The sequence below is a fragment of the Gallus gallus genome, chromosome 23 (assembly GCF_016699485.2).
Source record: "Gallus gallus isolate bGalGal1 chromosome 23, bGalGal1.mat.broiler.GRCg7b, whole genome shotgun sequence".
NCBI classification, from domain to species: Eukaryota; Metazoa; Chordata; class Aves; order Galliformes; family Phasianidae; genus Gallus; species Gallus gallus.
Genome location: NC_052554.1, coordinates 5288743 through 5305865, shown reverse-complemented (window position 1 = coordinate 5305865; position 17123 = coordinate 5288743). Strand labels below are relative to the sequence as shown.

The window sequence follows — 17123 nt, the reverse complement described above, 5'->3', positions numbered from 1 at the left end:
GGGGTTCTCCCGCCGACCCCGCGTTGGGCGGGGAGCGTACGGTCGCGGAGCGGGGAACGTCCCGGAGCGGCCGTCCTACGCTGCAGAGCATCGCGGGCGGCGGGGCGGCGAGCGTCCCCGCAGCGAGCATCCCGACGTGCGGACGCGGAGCATCCTGCAACGCGCGTCCCTGACGGCCGAGCGCGGAGCGTCCGGGAGCAGCGTCCCGAAGCCGCAGGTACGGAGCATCCCAGCAGCGAGCGTCCAAACCCCGCGGTACCCGACGCCCCACGGAGCCGCTCCGCACGGAGCGCTTCGGCCGCGCACATCCGTCCCCTCCCGTGCTCCGGATCCGCCGACGCCCCCCGCGCTTCGCTCCCCCGCCGCTCTGCCCCGCTCCCAGCCGGACCCGCGCCCCGCGGAGGCCGTTTGCCCCCACCCCGTGAGAGCGCCCTGAGCTCCCGCAGAGCAGAGCAGTTACGGCGCGGGGCGGTGAATTATTTAACGTGGTTGGAGATCCTGGCACCGGCGTGTGCCCGTGTGAGCACTGCGGTATTGGGGAGGTGCAGGGAAGCGCACACACAGTAAATAGACGCTTATGTTGATTTGGGCACGGGGGAAATGGTTTCCGGCCAACATTTCCCACCCCCAGGAGCCATCCTGCCGACAGCCCCCAGCACAAACCCCAGCACAGCGGTGACGGCTGTGTCCACGGAGGCTGAAGTCGTGCAAAGCCAAACCAGCGCTCTCCGGATCCCTGCAGCCCCCCCCCCCCGTGCTCCCCAATAGGACCCCGTGCCCCTCAGCGCTGCGGGAGCTCCCTGACCTTCACTGCTGCCTTCGTGCAGCGCCGGGCTGCGCTCTGAAGGGTTGGGTTTCACCTGGGGACAGATCGAAGCTTCAGGGCCGTGCAGGGGCAGAGCTAAGGTGACCCCGAAGGACGTGTGGGGTGTGGGGTCCCTGCAGAGGGGGCTCTGGGCAGTGGGAACCGTTGCATTTATTGCCTGGAGGTGGGAATTGCTCCATGCTGCCGATGGGCTGTCCGGCCGACGTCCCGCTCTTGCTGGGGAAGCATTGGGAGAGCTCAGTTTGGAAGCAAAGAACCGCTGATTTATTTTTTAACCACAGACGTCACTCCTCCAACTTGTTTGTTGGGCGCTGCGAGCCGCTCATAAATCAGAGGGCCGGAGCCCCGGCACGGCTCAGCACGGCCCTCCCCGAGGCTTCCATCGCGATAGTTTCGCTTTTGCAGATCGCACCCAGGCTGCCCCAGCCGTGCAACCCTCCCCTGCTTCACAGCGCTGCAGGTGCAGCTGTGCCCGAGGGCTGAGCTGCACACACACAGCACGGGGCTGCAGTGGGCACCTCCACCACCGCCGGAGCTGCGGACGGAGCCGGCTGGAATCAATGGGCACAACCCACAAATGGGGCCGGGGAAGCCTGCAGGAGTTATCCCGGCTGTGAGCGGTGCCTCCTCCGGTCCGGCCCTAAAGAGCGTTTCCGATGCTGGGCAATGCGAGGAGCGGGGAGGCCTGCGTGCCTGGAGCCTGCTGCCCTCTTGGGATTGCAGCTCAAATTCCTGGCACGGACAGGAGGCCGGGATTTGCAACTACAGGATTTCCAGTAAGTTTTGCAGCCCTGGTATGCAGCTGCAGAGCTGCTGGCCGGGGAAGGGGGGGGGCAGGTGGGATGGGGGGGCTGCGATGGGTGCAGAGCAAAGCCCCGGGTTGGTGCCCTGGATGGGGGTGCCGGGGGTCCTGGGGCAGCGCTGGGGCTGATATTACGGAGGGGAGGATGTGAGCAGCCCCACGGCGTGAGGGGTCCTGTGCTGGGAGTGGGGACACGGCTGAGCTGGGCGGGGGATGAGGGCACACTGCTGGGAGCTGCAGGAGCCGTGGCAGCACCTGTGTCTGTGTGAAGCGTGGCCTCAGCCCAGGGCAGTCGGCGCCCGGCACGGAGCTTTTGTGCCCCAGCAAATAGGGGGTGGAGAGCCCACCCTGAGCTGCGGGGCTCCGGCTGGGATGGGCTGCGCTGCTGTGCCCGCGTGGTCTCCAGGTGAGGTTCCCCAGAGCTGGACTGCTTGTGGTGCTCAGAAGGGAAGAGCCGGAGCACGAGCGCCTTGGAAAGGCCTCAGCAACATCAGCCACGCTCCTATGGACGCCGTTCCCCACCGTGGTGGCCGGTCCTATTGGGGCCGTGCCACTGAGCACCTCTCCATCGTGCCTGGAGCCGCCGGCAGCACTGTGACCTTCGTGGCCGTGCTCTCCTCAGGCAGGGCAGCTGAGATGTGCACCCGGGGCACAGCAGCTGTCAGCAGCACAGTGCAGCATTCCCCGGCATCAGCTGCCCTTCTCATCCGCACCGCGGCTGCGCTGAGCTCATCCCAACGAGGGGACACAGAAACTGCTCCTGGGGGGGGGGAGCACCAAGCGGGGCAGACGGGGATGCTGCACTGTGCTGAGGCTGCTCTGTGCAGTGTGCTGTGTGTGCTGTGTGTGCTGTGTGTGCTGCCCAGCAGTGCGCCCAGGGTCTGCCCCCGGTTGGGGTTGTAAGGCGCCCACTGAAATGGGTCCCAAATCATTTCTGAGCCACCGCTCCTACGGGTGGGGACCAAAGGGATCGGAGCGGCGCACACAGCCTTATATGGGAGATCTGGCTCTTATGAACGCCTGGGGTTTATAGTACCTGTGACAGCCAAACGATTTCAGCTATCTTCATAACACCACCGCTGCTGGAGGCGCTGAGGACACTCCTCTGGGAGCGCAGATGCGGCCTTATCTCCGCTATGAGCTCAGTATTACCACCCTGAGCCCCGGGGTTACCTGCACAGCGCGCAGCTCTCACACTGCTGGCAGAGCTCTGATTCCAGGCAGCCCTGGGGGCGATGCTGCGGGGGAACACAGCATCCTCAGCATTCCCCACTGGGGCTCCCGCAGCAAACCTCCCTCCTGTCAGCCGCACCGCCTCGCAGCCATCCGCCGTCCCTTCGGAAGGACAGGAGAGGTCCTTTCCTCTCCTTTTTTCCCCCCATTCAAATTGAAACTCTTTCCTGCGGCACAGAACGCTGCTCTGGGGAAAGAGCTTTCCTTTGGCAGAGCAGCTTCCAACGCGGGGCGGCGGTCAGCCCACGGGCCGGCTGTGCGGGGGGCTCCGAGCCGGGGGGGCTCCGAGCACACAGCCCCACCGCAGCCGCCCGCGGGTGCCCTCTCGTGGCCGCTCTCCCCGCACAGAGCTCTCACCCCGCACTTCTTCCCCATCTCCACCTTCCCCGATCTGCGGTTCTCCCCCCCCCCGCCCCCCAGCAGCGGTTTCCCGGCTCTCGCACCGCCGAACCACGGCAAACTCAGCGCTTCCACCAGCAGAAGAGCAGAGCCGCCGGCGCTGGCACCGTCCCTCGTGCTGTCCCAGCTCTGCCGACACCACGGAGCCCCTCTGGGACACAGCGCCAAGTACGTCACACTGCCCCACGTCGGACACAAAGACTACGAGCTGCAAAACCTCACCCGAGCTCCAGCCAAGAGCTCAGCCCGGCCGCGCCGCTGCCAGCATCCCTGCAGCACTGCACCGCTCACTGCTCCTCACTGCGGGTCCAGGCTGATGCCAGGCTCTGCTTCTCAATGAGAGGGCACACGTTATCTTACAAAGGGAATTTATTTCGTTTGAGGAAGCTTATGTGACATGCATCAACCGAAGCCAGTACAACAGTGAACAGTGGGGCTGGGGTTCATCCAGACTGCCATTAGCATCTCTGGAACAAACCGGGTCAAGTTCAGGAATCATTTTGCCTTTAGAAAATACAGTCATAATACAAGGAATGTTTTTGTTTTCACTTTAATTACTCTCCCCCTACTCCCTGCCCCCTAGCTGCATATATTCAATGCTCCAGCTTACCAAAAAAGGAGGCAGGAGAGGGCAACCTAACACACATCCACGCTCCCCCCTCCCACCCGTAACAGACCACTGAGATGGTAGGACTGAATCTAGCTCTATTCGGGGAGAAACACAAACAGAGTACCAGGAATAAAGCTCTTGCAACAAACCAGGCGCAGTACCCTTTAATCATTTCACTCGATAAGAACCTTTTACACGTTGTTCAATGAGATGCTACAAATTCCATCCATTCTCTTTCAGTTCCAGGGGCTTTGAACAAGCAGCCGAATATACTGAAATATTGACTTCCAAAAATAAAAATCTTGCATTCCTGTCAGTGTCTGCTGGATATGCTCTCATACCCACCAGAGGAAGGCGTATAGTGCACCAGAGACTGCAGCCTACTGTAGGCTTACTGTCAAGTACAGAGACACAGAAGCAATGTATTCCTCAGACCAGGTCGGTAAGGTGAACGTCGGGCTGGCACGTGTTTGTTTCCCCACAGAGTGACTCTGCTCAGTCCCCTGTCACCTGCGTGGCTTGGCCATCTGAGCTCTGGTTGGTGGACTGGATGAACATGGGCTGCGTGATGTCCTGGCCTGCAGGCATAGTCACTTGCTGGATCTGGTAGAGCTGCTGGCAGACAGAAGCAGGGGAAGGGAGGTCAGTTCTCATCACACACAGCGCTGCTCCCTGTGAGCACAGTGCTGTGCATGAACCCTGAGCAGCAATCAGGTCTGTGTTAAGTCTGTCCCCAGAACCAGACCACGAATTGCCAGCAGACATTTATCACTAAATCATAAAGTAATTCTGTAATTTCTGATGCCCAGACTGAGGTTGTGCTACTTCTGCAACAGCCAGTAGCTAAACATTAAGACTTATTTGTAAGTTGGTTAGGACTAAAATGGACTGTGTTAATCTGGAGCAAACACAGAACACTGAAGAATCCACCTGAGTTAAGAGTGGCACAAGACCCATTATTCTGCCTCTGGTTTGCGTTTGGCTGCAGTAGCAGTGCTTTACCTGGACGAGCTGATTTGCCACAACACACACAAACCCAAAGACAGTCCTGTCCGCTTTGACTTTGAAGGGATGTAGCACCAACACACTCCGAGCTCTTACCTGTCCGTCTGTGAACTGGCTGAACTGCTGCTGTCCTTGCTGGACTTCTGTCTGCGTTATCTACACGGACAAGAGAAGGACAATCAGTGACAGAGCTTTGGAGAGGGTCAGAACCCCACAGACAACATTCTGCCGCAGCCCTTCAAGAGCTTTCCTGCTCTTGCAAACTTCACTGCCCCACCACGTGGTGGGACACAGCCCAGGCCAGCAGCCTGCGGTCATGCTGGTGCTGACTGCAAGTCAGGAACAAAGGACATGGGATTGAGTCCTCACAAAGCATGTCCTCTGGCTTTCACAAGGAGAACGTGGCCTCCGGGATCTCAGAGAAGCAGCAGCCCTCCTGTCCTCTGAAGGCAGAGCAGAATCCCTTAATGAGCAGCCCCAAAGATCCTGAGCCAACCTGCTGGCAGCAGTGCTGGCCTTGATGTGTCACCGCTGCAAAGCTTTCTGAGAGCTCACGCTGCTGCTCCTCCCTCACCCAACCAGAAGAAGTAAAGAGAAGGCTGACGGACCAGCAACCAGCTCAGAAGCAGCAAGGGCTTTATGCAGTAAGACACACACACGCATGCAGCTTTCACATACAGGTAAAGGAAACATCTGCTGCGCTCCTTGCTTTATTATTCTGATGAAGGTAAACAGGAAGAAAAGAAACTCAGGATCCCTAGCCCAAGAGCTGTAAGTTCCACCAGAATTTGCAGTTTCAGGAGTTAGGGAACAACACTGTAACAGTAAACGCCAGCCCTGCCGTTCGAGTGCATACCTGCTGTGCATTGGTTGCAAGCGTCTGGATCTGCCCCTGGACTACCTGGGTGCCTGACACAGGTTGGGCTAAGCGGATATACTGCAGCTGGCCAGCATTCAACTGAACCTGGAGACAAGCGGAGGGGGCAGGGAAAGAAAATTAAACAGGTAACTGTGTAACCTGAAACACACAAACTTGCCTTCTTGTTTCCACAACAGAAGCCAGGGTAATGGATGACACTGGGGAGCTCCAGCTGATCACCGGTGGAGGTGAGGAATTAGCACAGGCCCTGCCAGGGCAAGAGCCAAGTCCACAGAACTCCTCCAGGTTCTTGAAGGAAAGCCTCAAAGAAGCACGGGACTTCCTCCTCCAGCACAAGAGGCCAGTTAGTAGCTACAGCAAATTAAGTGCTACGTTTCAGAGCATCAAGAACACTCATTTTCCCTTTTAGTCACCAGAATGCAGCTACTGCTCGGCTCTGTTGTTTCACATACAGACAACTCTTCCAAGATAGCTGCACATCGTGACACTGCTACTACATGCTGCCAAAAACAAAGAAAACACAGGAAACTTCCAAATAATTGAAGACAGCAGAGATGACAAAACTCAGGGATATCACAAGATAATATCTAGAACCCTTAAGTGCAACTCTTCTTTACCTGGCAAAGGCCAACACTTTGTGTCAGTGCTGTGTGTCACATTCCATTGCAAGTTCATTTATTTCCTACAGCCTGGATCTTGGGTGCCTGGGGAGAGGGGTCTGAGCAGAGTCATCATGGTAACCTCAGCTCCCAGTTTGGGTTTTCTGTGACAGAAGCAGCCAGTGGGACTAAGACACACTGAGAAGCAATAAGAAGGTCACCACATGATTGATACTATCACTGAGCTCTTCACGTTGCATTATTTAACTTCAGAACGTTTTGATTCACAGCCCTACGGTGCATTACATACAAACATATTTTGAGGTCTTTTTTGTTTTTAAGGAGGGGAAAGGAAGGCATGCAGAACACCTGAACACCGCTCAGTGACCATGGCTGGAGTCCCTGGCACACAGTCCTGGCACTGCCACCAGCACCGCTGCCTTCCCAGCTGTGTCCAAAAGCACCAATGTTATTTCATAAGCAAATCAACTCCACACGAGCAGACATTGCAGTAAAGAATCCATTTCTGCACTGAGCTCTGCCTGCTGAGCATGTGCTCCACACTGCAGCTTCCTGCTTCCATTTCAACCACGCTCCCAACAGAATGGATGCAAGCAATTCAGAGACTGTTCTTCCAGAAATGGGAGTAAGCTCCAAAGAGTCCCAGCGAGGTCGAGGCGAAGGTACGGATGAAATTTAGCACAGACTTCATGTGGGCAAACAAATGGCTGCTATGTAAGGGATGTTTCACTGCCTTCCTTCCAACTTTTCTCCATTTCTTTAAGAAAGAAAGCTGCCTTCCCATCAGCAACCTGTGGTCTCAGAGCAAGTGCAGCGAAGTGCAGCAGAGCTCCAGGAGCACGTGGAAACCCAGCAGAGAACGCCAGCATGGTTCTCCCAACGCTACTCTGTTAACAGATGCTACCAGTTCTGTGTTTCAGCCTTTTGCATTTGTGTTAAGGAAGATTTTGAGCTGAACCCTAACAGACAGCAGAGTGAAAAGAAGAACTGCCAGAAGGTAACGCTAATTGCACCAAGATAGGAAGGAGACTTAGGGGAGAAAGAATAAAAGAGGAGCAGAAAGAGAGCAGAATGGAGAGCAGCAGTGAATAGACCAAGGACTGTAACTCTGTGAATCCACACAACGTGTGCTTCCCAGGCACTCTGCTCTCATGGTGAGTGTGTGGCTCCGTGTTCTGCTGTATTTCATTTGCTGGAAGCAAAGAAGGGAAAGGTGTTTCCTCCAGCACAGACTGTGGTTTCTTCAACATGCTGCGATTAAGAGGAATCACATTAATTACTGTCAAGGCAGTACTTCTCCTAGGTACTGAAGTGAGAAATGTATTTCATTAGAACATCCCTTCTGAGTTACTCTGTTTTACGGTCTTACACTTATTAGGAACCCAAGAACTCCCCAGGACAACAGATGCCCACTCAGGCAGCAGACAGCTCCGTCCCAAGCTGCAATACCAGCAGTGCCTGGGGATGGCCACGAGCCCCAGCTCCTCCAGGCTACCAGGCAAGATGAGGGTGGAAGAATTCTCCTCCTGGCCAAAACCAGGTGCTAATTAAAAAGCCTCCAGTGGCTCGTTCATAAAGCACACCATCAATTACAACAGCATCACCTATGTGGAGAACAGCATTTCCTGCAGAATGCTTTGGCTCCTTCCAAAGCTGCTTTATAAAGAATTCTTTCCCTCTGCAGATCTCCAGGTCCCCTTCCTGCAGGGACTTACAGCCTTCGCTGGAGATGACTGGGAAACAAGCTTGAACTTCTTTTACTGCCACGCCGTTATAATAGATTCACCCAGGCAGGGGTAGAGATCTCTATCCGAAATGCTTTTAAGAAGTGTCCAACAGAGACTTCCATAAAGAAAAGGAGGACAAAAATGCAAGAGAAAAGCAGTGAAGAACGTGGAGAAGAAAAAAGGCTGCTGGTGGTAAAGCACCATGATTGGCAAGCAGTGCACATCCCTTCTGATCAACACCTGGTGTAGGAATCAGCTGAAGACTTCAGAGATGAGAAGAAGAGGGAAGTGAACTGCGAGAATCTGGCAGCATGCACAGCCTTAACCTTCCTTGAGATGTTCTGTCAAGCACAAACATCTGCCAAAGGGAAACTGAGCAAATCTTGAGCAACAAGACCTGTGTGAGAGATCAGCTTTGCACAGCTGGGTAAGCCTCATAACAGCAGGAGGAATCACAGACGAAGTGAAGTGCTTGTCCTGGTCACCTGTCCGACCGTTGGGTTGCTGGTTAAATACACAGAACTGGAAGGATTTTATTGATTTTTATTTTAAGGGGTGTGAAATTTTTCAGATGGGAACCAAAAGGCACAGTTTTGCTGTCATTAGAACTACAAAGAGGGGGAAAAGGACATTTTTGGACCCACGTGTTTTCCCAGGACACGTGCCAGAATTTACGACTCACTGTGTACTCAAAATCCCATTCTTCAGGCACAGCAGCCTTATGTTAACATGAAAGTGAGGAGATACCTTCTGGTAGCACAAAGCCATTCCTTCAATCAGCTCAAGCTATTTTGTAGAAATATTTTTTTGTAACATAGAAGTCGATTAATAACTCACAGCTGGCACTTTTCCCACTCAGTCCGACAGGTCATGGCTCCAGGTTGCAGAAGCAGAACCAAGTAAAGGCAACACAAGTTAATTACGTTTTAATGAAACCATGCTGTAGTGGAGAACTAATTTATCCAGGAAGTACTTTATGTACTGCCTCCTAATAATGCTATTTCACCCATGGGGAAGCAGTGGTGGTGGGCACTACATGGCTTGGATTTATTTCCCCCTTCATGTCACACCTGGTTCATTTTCTCTCCCAGTGCAGGAAACACACTCAGTCCACACTTCCTCTTACAGTTCAGAAAGCACACACACAGAGCCCTACGCTGAAGCAGCTGCAGACAGCTCACTCCCAGCACCTCGATGGCTTACCGGGATCTGCTGGATCTCCCCCGTGTTGGTGATGATCTGCTGCATGACTTGCATGGTCTGCCCGGTCCCACTCTGCGCCTGCTGGCTCTGTCCTTGTGGCTGGGCCTGCACAATCTGCACCTGCTGGCCTTCTCCCACCTGCATCGTCACAGGAGTGGTCTGCATTCAGAACAGGGCTGAGGCCATGCAGTGCAGCACAGCAACAGGTGGGCTGCTGCTGAGCCCCACTGCTCCTCACTGATGCTTCAGTCACAACAAGACCCACGTGATCCTGGCTATTAAGGCATCCTGCACACTTTATAATAACACTATGAAGAGGGAGTATTATTTTCTGGTTTTACAGATAGCCTCTCTTTGGCTCAGTTACCCAAGAGACATGCCAAATATATTCAAGAAAACACACGCATTTCAAACTGAGATTTCAGAGCTCTGAAGATTGCAGTGGCCTGGTGTCATGGTTGGCACCTGGTAATGGGAGAACACCTCCTGCCAGAGCAGTGCTCATCAAGACAAGCAAAGGGTGCCATGCTAACCTCACCATGGTATTCTCAATATGCTGTTAATAAAGGCAGGGAGAGGAGGGGAAAAAACCAACAAAACCACATTCTAACAGTAACACCACTGGCTGCGTAGAAATAGAGCTCAAAACTCATTACAGCTTCACTTGCAGGTGGAAAAGACAGAATTTGTCATATGGCTGTCATCAATTGCTCTGGGGTAACAGTGCCCTGCACTCCCGTAACACGGTATAACCTTTTATCCCGTAACATGGTATAACAGCACAGAAATTAAAAGGATATTTCTACTTTGCTCAGTGGGTCAACACAATTCAGCATTTTAACCAGCTCCTTATGTTGCAAAAGAAAACCCATTCCTATAGCACTGCGGACTGCTGGGAGCAGTGAGAACAGGACACTGCAGTGCATGACATGTGGGTGAGCCAAGGGTCCCTGGCACACTGCACAGCCCCGAGCTATGCCCACACTCACCTGCCCCTGCTGCGGCTGTGCGATGATGATCTGCCCTGGCTGGATGGTGGTTGTAGATGTTGTGGTCTGCTGTCCTTGCTGCTGCCCCTGGACCTGCACTGCAGCAGGCTGCTGAGCAAGTGTGAAATAATACTGCACGGGTTCAGCCGGGGTCACAGCCTGACGCACCTCTTCCTGCAGCACAGCACAGAGTGGGTGAGTGGGGAGGGAACCCCCAGCTGCCCAGCCCAGCCACCACTGAGCACCCCCACAAGCATGAAGGTGTCTTCAGTGCCTCCTTTGTAACAGCTTAACTCAAGTAACCCAAAAATGATAACCAGGTTTCCTCATTTATGCAGCCATAAGGAAATCAAAATCGTATCGTACATATAATAGAGTCACCAATTGCATTATGAGAAGCAAACATATAAAATTATCATAGCTGAAATCCACACAACTCTTCATCAGCAAATTCCATCATCACCTGCTATCTTAGCACAGAACGAATTGCAAATGCACCAGGAAGACTTGCAAAGCCTCATCTGTCAGCAGAGCCTTCTCAGCCCATGTGCCCAACACAAATCTTAGCCTAGCTCTGATATCAAACCCCTGGGAATAGAAGCCATGCACTCAATACACACTGCAGGGCCTTGGTTTATTTATTTAAATCCAGAATGACAACAACTTTGTCTTGTATCATGGCTTGACAGCCTGATTCTGCAGGAAGCAGGGATATCTCACGAGTGTAAAGGAACATAGGCTGTAGAATTGCCATTTTGTTTCACCTACGGATGTCTTTGGAAGAGAAAAGCGCTGTATAATTCAAGATATCTCAGGCAAAGAAGTAGATCTGGGGAGATTATCCTAATTGACAAGTGGTTAACACTCGAGAATCACAACACTCGAGCTCCCAGAGGAGCACTGGACCCTGCACCCAGCAGAGGACACAGCTCACCAGATGTTCACTCCATGGCAGAAGGCGTAAACAATCCTCTCCCAGCCACCTCGAGTTCACAGCTGAGAGTGTAGGATGTTTACACGTGCTACAGCATGGTAGGGTCCACGTCACACAAGTCTGCTCCACTCCCTTGCATTAGAAGAGGCTTGCTCATGGCTTACCTGCAGTGTATCCAGCCGGGCAGAAAAAGAATTTCCATTAAACAAAACTGGCATACGTTGCCTAGATGGGCATCAGGCTTGGGTAGGAGAGCCCCTTCCCTTCAATGCTCGGCTCTCAGAGGAACAGCCACTCAACAGATTTCTAACAGCATACCAGAAGATCACACCCTGAAGGTTACACTGTTGGCAGCTGGCTGTAATGAAGAAGTGACTCCCGAGCCTGGCTCTCAGCACTACCCCACAGTACTGCAGCCACTCACAGCACTTCCTACACACAGCAACACACGATTAATTCCTACTCGCTATGTGAAATCCTCTAGAAGAGGGATTAATAACAAATTTAAGTATATATTCAACAGGACAAGTCTCCAGCTAGTCATAAAACCGCAAGCATCGAAGAGCCATGGCTGTTTCTGTAAAGCCCAGTCCTCAGGTACACTATTTCTACAGAGCTCCAATCCTGCTGCTAGCTGAACCCTCCATTAAGGACATCAGCATCTATGCCAGGTTCAAATTTTCCTTGCTATGTGCAAAAATGACTTTAAATACAAACCTGCATGAAGTAGGCTATCCCCCATTGCTTGACATCTTTTATTTCCAAGCCATAGCTTCAGTTACCAGAGCAACATAACAGTCATGGTTCCCTTCTCAGCTCTTCCTCGTAACCAACACTAAGTTGTCAAACAGTCCCCTCCGTGGTAAAGCACAGATTGCACCCCCAGCCAAAAAGTGCAGACTGTCAGCCTATGGGCAGCTATTCTTCAGCACCGTGGAATAAGAGGAATATTTTCCACTGAAAAGTCCTAACCTACATTGGATTTCTCCATCAAACTTCTCCTGCCCCTAGCAGTATTTCTCATGATTCAGTATCTGAAAACCAGCTGAAAGAAGCAGGCAAACACAGCCCACCTGAATGCTGGATCTGTCTCTGTGTGTGTGAAGCAGTACGACTGAGCTTCAGCCTCACCTCGCTGCAGTTTGGGCACCATCTCACACACGAGGGCAACAAGTGCTCCTGGAGCAATGTCTGCTGGCTTCCACGGGACAGCAGCACCCAGGTGACTGCAGCAGCCTGCAGCTGTAAACATCCGACTGAAAGCCCCCGCTGACACCTCACAGCTTCCAGTCAAGGATGTTTACAGCAGCGATGACTGCCCCGAAGGGTGCGGGAGGTGGTACTGCTGGGCAAAGCTGCCCATGTCGTTCATGGCAGCCAAAGGATGCAGACTCAGCACAGTTTTTAAAAGTTCATTTTTCAATAGTGGCAACGTTTGTTTTCAGAGCTGTTTAGAAATGTTTTTGCTGCTTCATTAAATGCCCAAATCAGGCTTCTGTCATCACCCCTCTATTTCCACCAAAAAAAAGTTAAGAATCTGAAAGCTACAGAGGATAAACATGCATAAAAAGGGGCACAAACATGTCTAAATCTGAGATTCTGTACTTCTTGGTCAGCTCTCTAACAATTAGAGTGAAACCACTCCACGGAAAGGACAGCCAACGGCAACTGTTCTGTCTCACCTGACGCTTCGGAGGCTTCAGTTCATCTCTTGGGACGATATCAATAAGAAAGTCAAACTGATCAAACTTTGTAATTGCCATGGCAATGTCATTCCTCTAGAACAGCAAAAACAAAAAGCAGTTTTCAGTTTTAGAAGCATGTTTTGTCATGAGATAAATAAAGCAGAGCTTTTTAATCAAAGGTGTTCATTACACTTCAGCTTTTACAGAACATCCCTTAGGTAGAATCTACACGTTTGGAGAGAAAAAGAAATAGTATCACAGGATCTTATTTGGGGCAGGGGAATCCCGAGAGATGTTGAGAGAACAAGATGCAGCATGTGGAGGGGCAAGATGCCTAAAAGGAAGCATGAAGAAACACACAGTTAGCAAAGTGGCCAAACTTATCAGAGAAAGGATGTGCAAGAGCCAATGAGCTTTTAAGAAACACTGGCAAGGCAAACTGCTTCCCAAAGCTGCTTTCATGTATGTAAGGACAAAAAGTTTATCTAAATAAACCTTTCTTCCATATCTCAACCAAAAGAAGAAATCCAAACATGAGCATTAGGTCAAAGCGCTGCGGACCTGAACAGAGGCAGCCAGCATAAGGCATCACTGCAGTGGATTCACTTAAGATCTCCAACAACTCCAAGACCAAACCTGACATGTGGGTAACATTAAGAAGACCATCAATCCTCACATTTCAGGCTAGCTGACATTTCCAAACCCTGCACTGCCTTGGCATTTAAGTGCAAACAATGATCACGCAGAAAGCAGAAGAGAGACATTTAGTCTGTTCCGTGGGCAGCATATATTATAACAGTATCTTCACCAGGAAGAAAACTTTTATTGAACAGATGTCTCTCCTGTTTCATTCTCCGTGCTGAGGACTGGGTTCAATCCAATTTCCTCACATAACTCAGACCTCTCCACTCTAAATTTTTTCCCAAATACTTGATAAGCAGAGACTGCATTCCCCCAGCTGCACTGCCCATGCGGAGAGCAGCTGTTCTAGGATAGCAGCTGCTGGGGAAGGCAAAGCACCCATAAATTAAAACCTGGGTCAATTAAAGGTCTTATACATGAGGATCAGGATATAAGTACAACTCTGAAATAATAGCTTGAAAGTTGTTAGCAGGACATGGCTGCTTATGCAGTGCCTTGTCCTTGGTGTGTGTATCAAATACATCCTTCCCACAGTAACTGCATTAAACCCGGGTTAAGTGGCATTGGCCTAAATTAGTGGAGATTAAGTGGTCAGACACCCACCCAACAGGACACCTTTGGGCTGGAATCAGTCTTGTCTGCTTGCCACTATGGCAATCCCTGCATCAGAGTGTGGAAGAACCATTCTTGTTTTCGTCTCTGGACGTTTATTGACACAAACTAACATCCACAAGCCTACCTTAGGAGAATTACTACTGAAAAACAAATCAGCTGGAAGTCCAACAGATACAGATATCCTAAGCAATCAAAACAGGTCACAATTAGACAGCTGCAGCTTTGGGCTTTTTTTTTTTTTTTTTTAATATGGCTGCTGTTTGTTTTTAAAACCAAGTTAAGCAAAAAGCATTTAAGTAGCACAACGGTAGTGGGCAATGCGCTTTGTACCCAGGTTCCTAGTGATAAAAGCCACTGTTTACAAAACATACCTCCTATTATGAAAACAAAGAGTTGGAAACAGTTTCTGAAGCTGCTGAAGGCGAGGTAGGAGCCGCTGTTACCTGCAGAGTCCTGCGCTTGTTGTCTTCTGTGTGGATCCAGGCTCGCAAAGTCAGTTCTGTTATGAATATCTGAGCTGCCTTGGCGAACAACACAGGAGCCTCAGCACTAATCATCTGTAATTAAATGTACACATTTTTTGAAGTTACTATCAAGATTCTGATGCAGCAAAGCAGTAGTCAAGGTAACTGCATAACGTTACTCAAATCTGAATGGCTGTGCTGTTTAACAGTGAAGTTTGGGGAATTTCCCCATCAGTGGATCCATGGGTCTGACAGTCCAAAGAGCCTCCAGTCAGACGTTGTGCTAAGAGTACTGACCACATACAGTTTGTCTTCAAAGCCTGCTTCACACACAGCTGGTCAGGCGCTGCCTTTTAGTGTTGGGTCATGTTGAGCCAGCAACTCGCAGCTCTGAATTGCATCAGGGCATACTCAGTGTGGGCATCACCCAGCAGCTTCTGCTAGCAGGTTGGGCACACACAAGTGATTCTGAATGAGGGCAGAAGCTGAAGAGAGCCTGGCCCTTACTTTGTAGTTGTAACATTAAGATAATCTGAAATGAATGCAGAAATTGCAAAGGAGGTTTGGAGACACAGATAAAGACCATGTGCCTCACCAAATTCCTTTCCCTTAAAAAGCATCTTGCTCAAGTTTTGCTCACGTTGAGCAGTTTCATTATTAGCTGGTTTGGCATTAGTGCTGAATCCCCAGTACGGGCTTCTTAAATAACACCAGAAGGAATGCCAAAGACTCTTTTCCCCCTTAAATCTCACCTTCCCCTTCATTATCACAAACCTGGCACTCACTCGCTTCAGACAGTAAATTGGGACCTGAGGGGGTTGGGTTCCTTGCAGCTGCAGGCTGAAAGAATAGCTCCTTTGGACAGGGAGACAACACACACCTTTTTCTGAATCTCATTTAACATTTAAAGGTTGTTCTAGGAGAAGGATGGTGTCACATTGAGAATAAGAGTGCAAAGCATTCTTTTCTCTCTTAGGACAGCCACGTCTGATGGACTCTTCCTATTTAAACAAACAGGAGGGCTGGAGCAGGACAAGACTTGACAAGCATGTGATTCTCCCCCCTTCCTTTTATGCTGCTAACCTTTCACCAGTTAGCTTTATCAGACACACTCGGCTCAAATATCAGTACCAAACCAATGTTACCTACCTAAGTTATTGCTTTTCCACAGAACAGTGCAGCACATTTGAGTGCTATCACTATCCACATTGAACCTTCTACAGCTTTGTGAAAGGAAGAGTCAAGAAAAACAAGGAAACATGAGAAAAGATGGTTCAGCACTAGGAAAAAAAAGCCAAGAAACCAGGAAACACCCAGAATTATGCAGCAGATTGGTATTTAACAAAAGAAAGAAGAATTGAAGAAGTCTTAAGCAAAGATCCCAAGTGATCCTGCTTTCCTAGTTCAGTTTAATTACACCAGGCCAGCTAACGGTGCATTCCAGTAATTGTTCTGTAAAGTACCTTAAAAATAACGACAAACAATGACAATAACAAGTAATGAATTGCAAGTAATTATAGCTACAACATCCACTAAAAGGGTCATAAACACTTAAGACAAAAGCCATGAGAGTACCTTCACATCTTCATCTAGTTTCATTATCTTCTTAATCCGAGCCAGGGGCAGCTCCTGAACCCTGAAGTCTTTCTGCAGAGAGATTCACATTCGAGACTCTTTAGTGACACTTAACTGAAAACAGAGGTAAGAAATGTTAAAACAAATCAGTGTTGTATGAAAATGAACCGGCTAAAACTCGATAGAAATAACTCATTTTCTTTGAGCTATGGCGGTTCCTCCTCAGATCTGAGCATCCCCATCCGCCTGTCTGTACTTCATACAGCATGGCAGTACTTCAGCCTTCTGTCAGACACTTGCATTTACAGTTTCACCTCAAAGTTGAAGTCCTTCTGTGGAACAGAATGTTTCTGAAGTTATAAATAGATGCAGAAATGTGTATTTGAAACAACTAATTCAATTAGGTGTCTTAGGACTGAGAAAGCAATGGAATTTGCAAGGTCTCACTAGGGGAAATGAAGGCAAATAAGAGCTGTGTTGCCATAGGATGAAATCTCTGCTCTACTTGCACTTCTCTGCTGCCCAGTACCAGTTTTAGTGTCAAGAGCCCTGCAAAACCTTCTCTACTCCTGTATTTAAATGGATTTCTTGCAATTTTCCAGCAAAGGGAACTGCTGACTCAGAATGGTGTAAGGATGGTTTAGGAGGCAGTGAGGAGAGGAGGCCATCACTGCAGTGAATCACCCTGCCCTGCTCACTGCTGGCAGCTGCTCAGCAACAGAGATGCACTGAGACTCTCTGTGCACGGGGATGCCAGCACAAACCCCTGAGAAGATCCAAGGGGTGAGGGAAGCTGCCGAGCCTCACTGCAGCACTGCCCTCCCTCCTCTGCAGGCACAGAAGAACAACAACAACAAAAAAATCCATGCTGTGCAGCCAACAGGAGCCCCTTAAAGGGGGAGAAAGGTAAGGTT

General features: G+C 50.6%; 1 protein-coding gene, 1 long non-coding RNA gene and 2 other non-coding genes across 24 annotated transcripts in view; 1 reads left to right on the top strand and 3 right to left on the bottom strand.

Annotated features, from left to right (window-relative positions):
- The first annotated feature begins 321 nt into the window (after positions 1–321).
- Positions 322–4018, top strand: LOC107055029. Its single transcript, XR_005841656.2, has 2 exons — positions 322–1602; positions 3285–4018. It is a non-coding gene; the product is annotated as an uncharacterized LOC107055029 (long non-coding RNA).
- NFYC (nuclear transcription factor Y subunit gamma) overlaps positions 3612–17123 on the bottom strand; it is a 27455-nt gene continuing 13943 nt past the window's right edge. For 4 of the 21 annotated variants that reach the window (XM_015297832.4, XM_040651788.2, XM_004947797.5 and 1 more), the window contains 8 exons: positions 16210–16281; positions 14614–14727; positions 12911–13006; positions 10295–10468; positions 9306–9443; positions 5732–5839; positions 4972–5031; positions 3612–4485 (listed from right to left, as the gene is read on the bottom strand). In XM_015297832.4, the coding sequence (XP_015153318.1) occupies positions 4366–4485; positions 4972–5031; positions 5732–5839; positions 9306–9443; positions 10295–10468; positions 12911–13006; positions 14614–14727; positions 16210–16281 (882 nt within the window). In that variant the 3' untranslated portion in view covers positions 3612–4365. Of the gene's footprint in view, positions 4486–4971; positions 5032–5731; positions 5840–9305; positions 9465–10294; positions 10469–12910; positions 13007–14613; positions 14728–16209; positions 16282–17123 lie in introns of all 21 variants that reach the window. The other 17 variants (XM_015297833.4, XM_025143079.3, XM_025143078.3 and 14 more) reach the window with 7 other exon arrangements.
- Positions 11240–11328, bottom strand: MIR30C1 (microRNA 30c-1). Its single transcript, NR_031481.1, has one exon. It is a non-coding gene; the product is annotated as a microRNA 30c-1 (primary transcript).
- On the bottom strand, positions 12456–12551 carry MIR30E (microRNA 30e). Its single transcript, NR_031480.1, has one exon. It is a non-coding gene; the product is annotated as a microRNA 30e (primary transcript).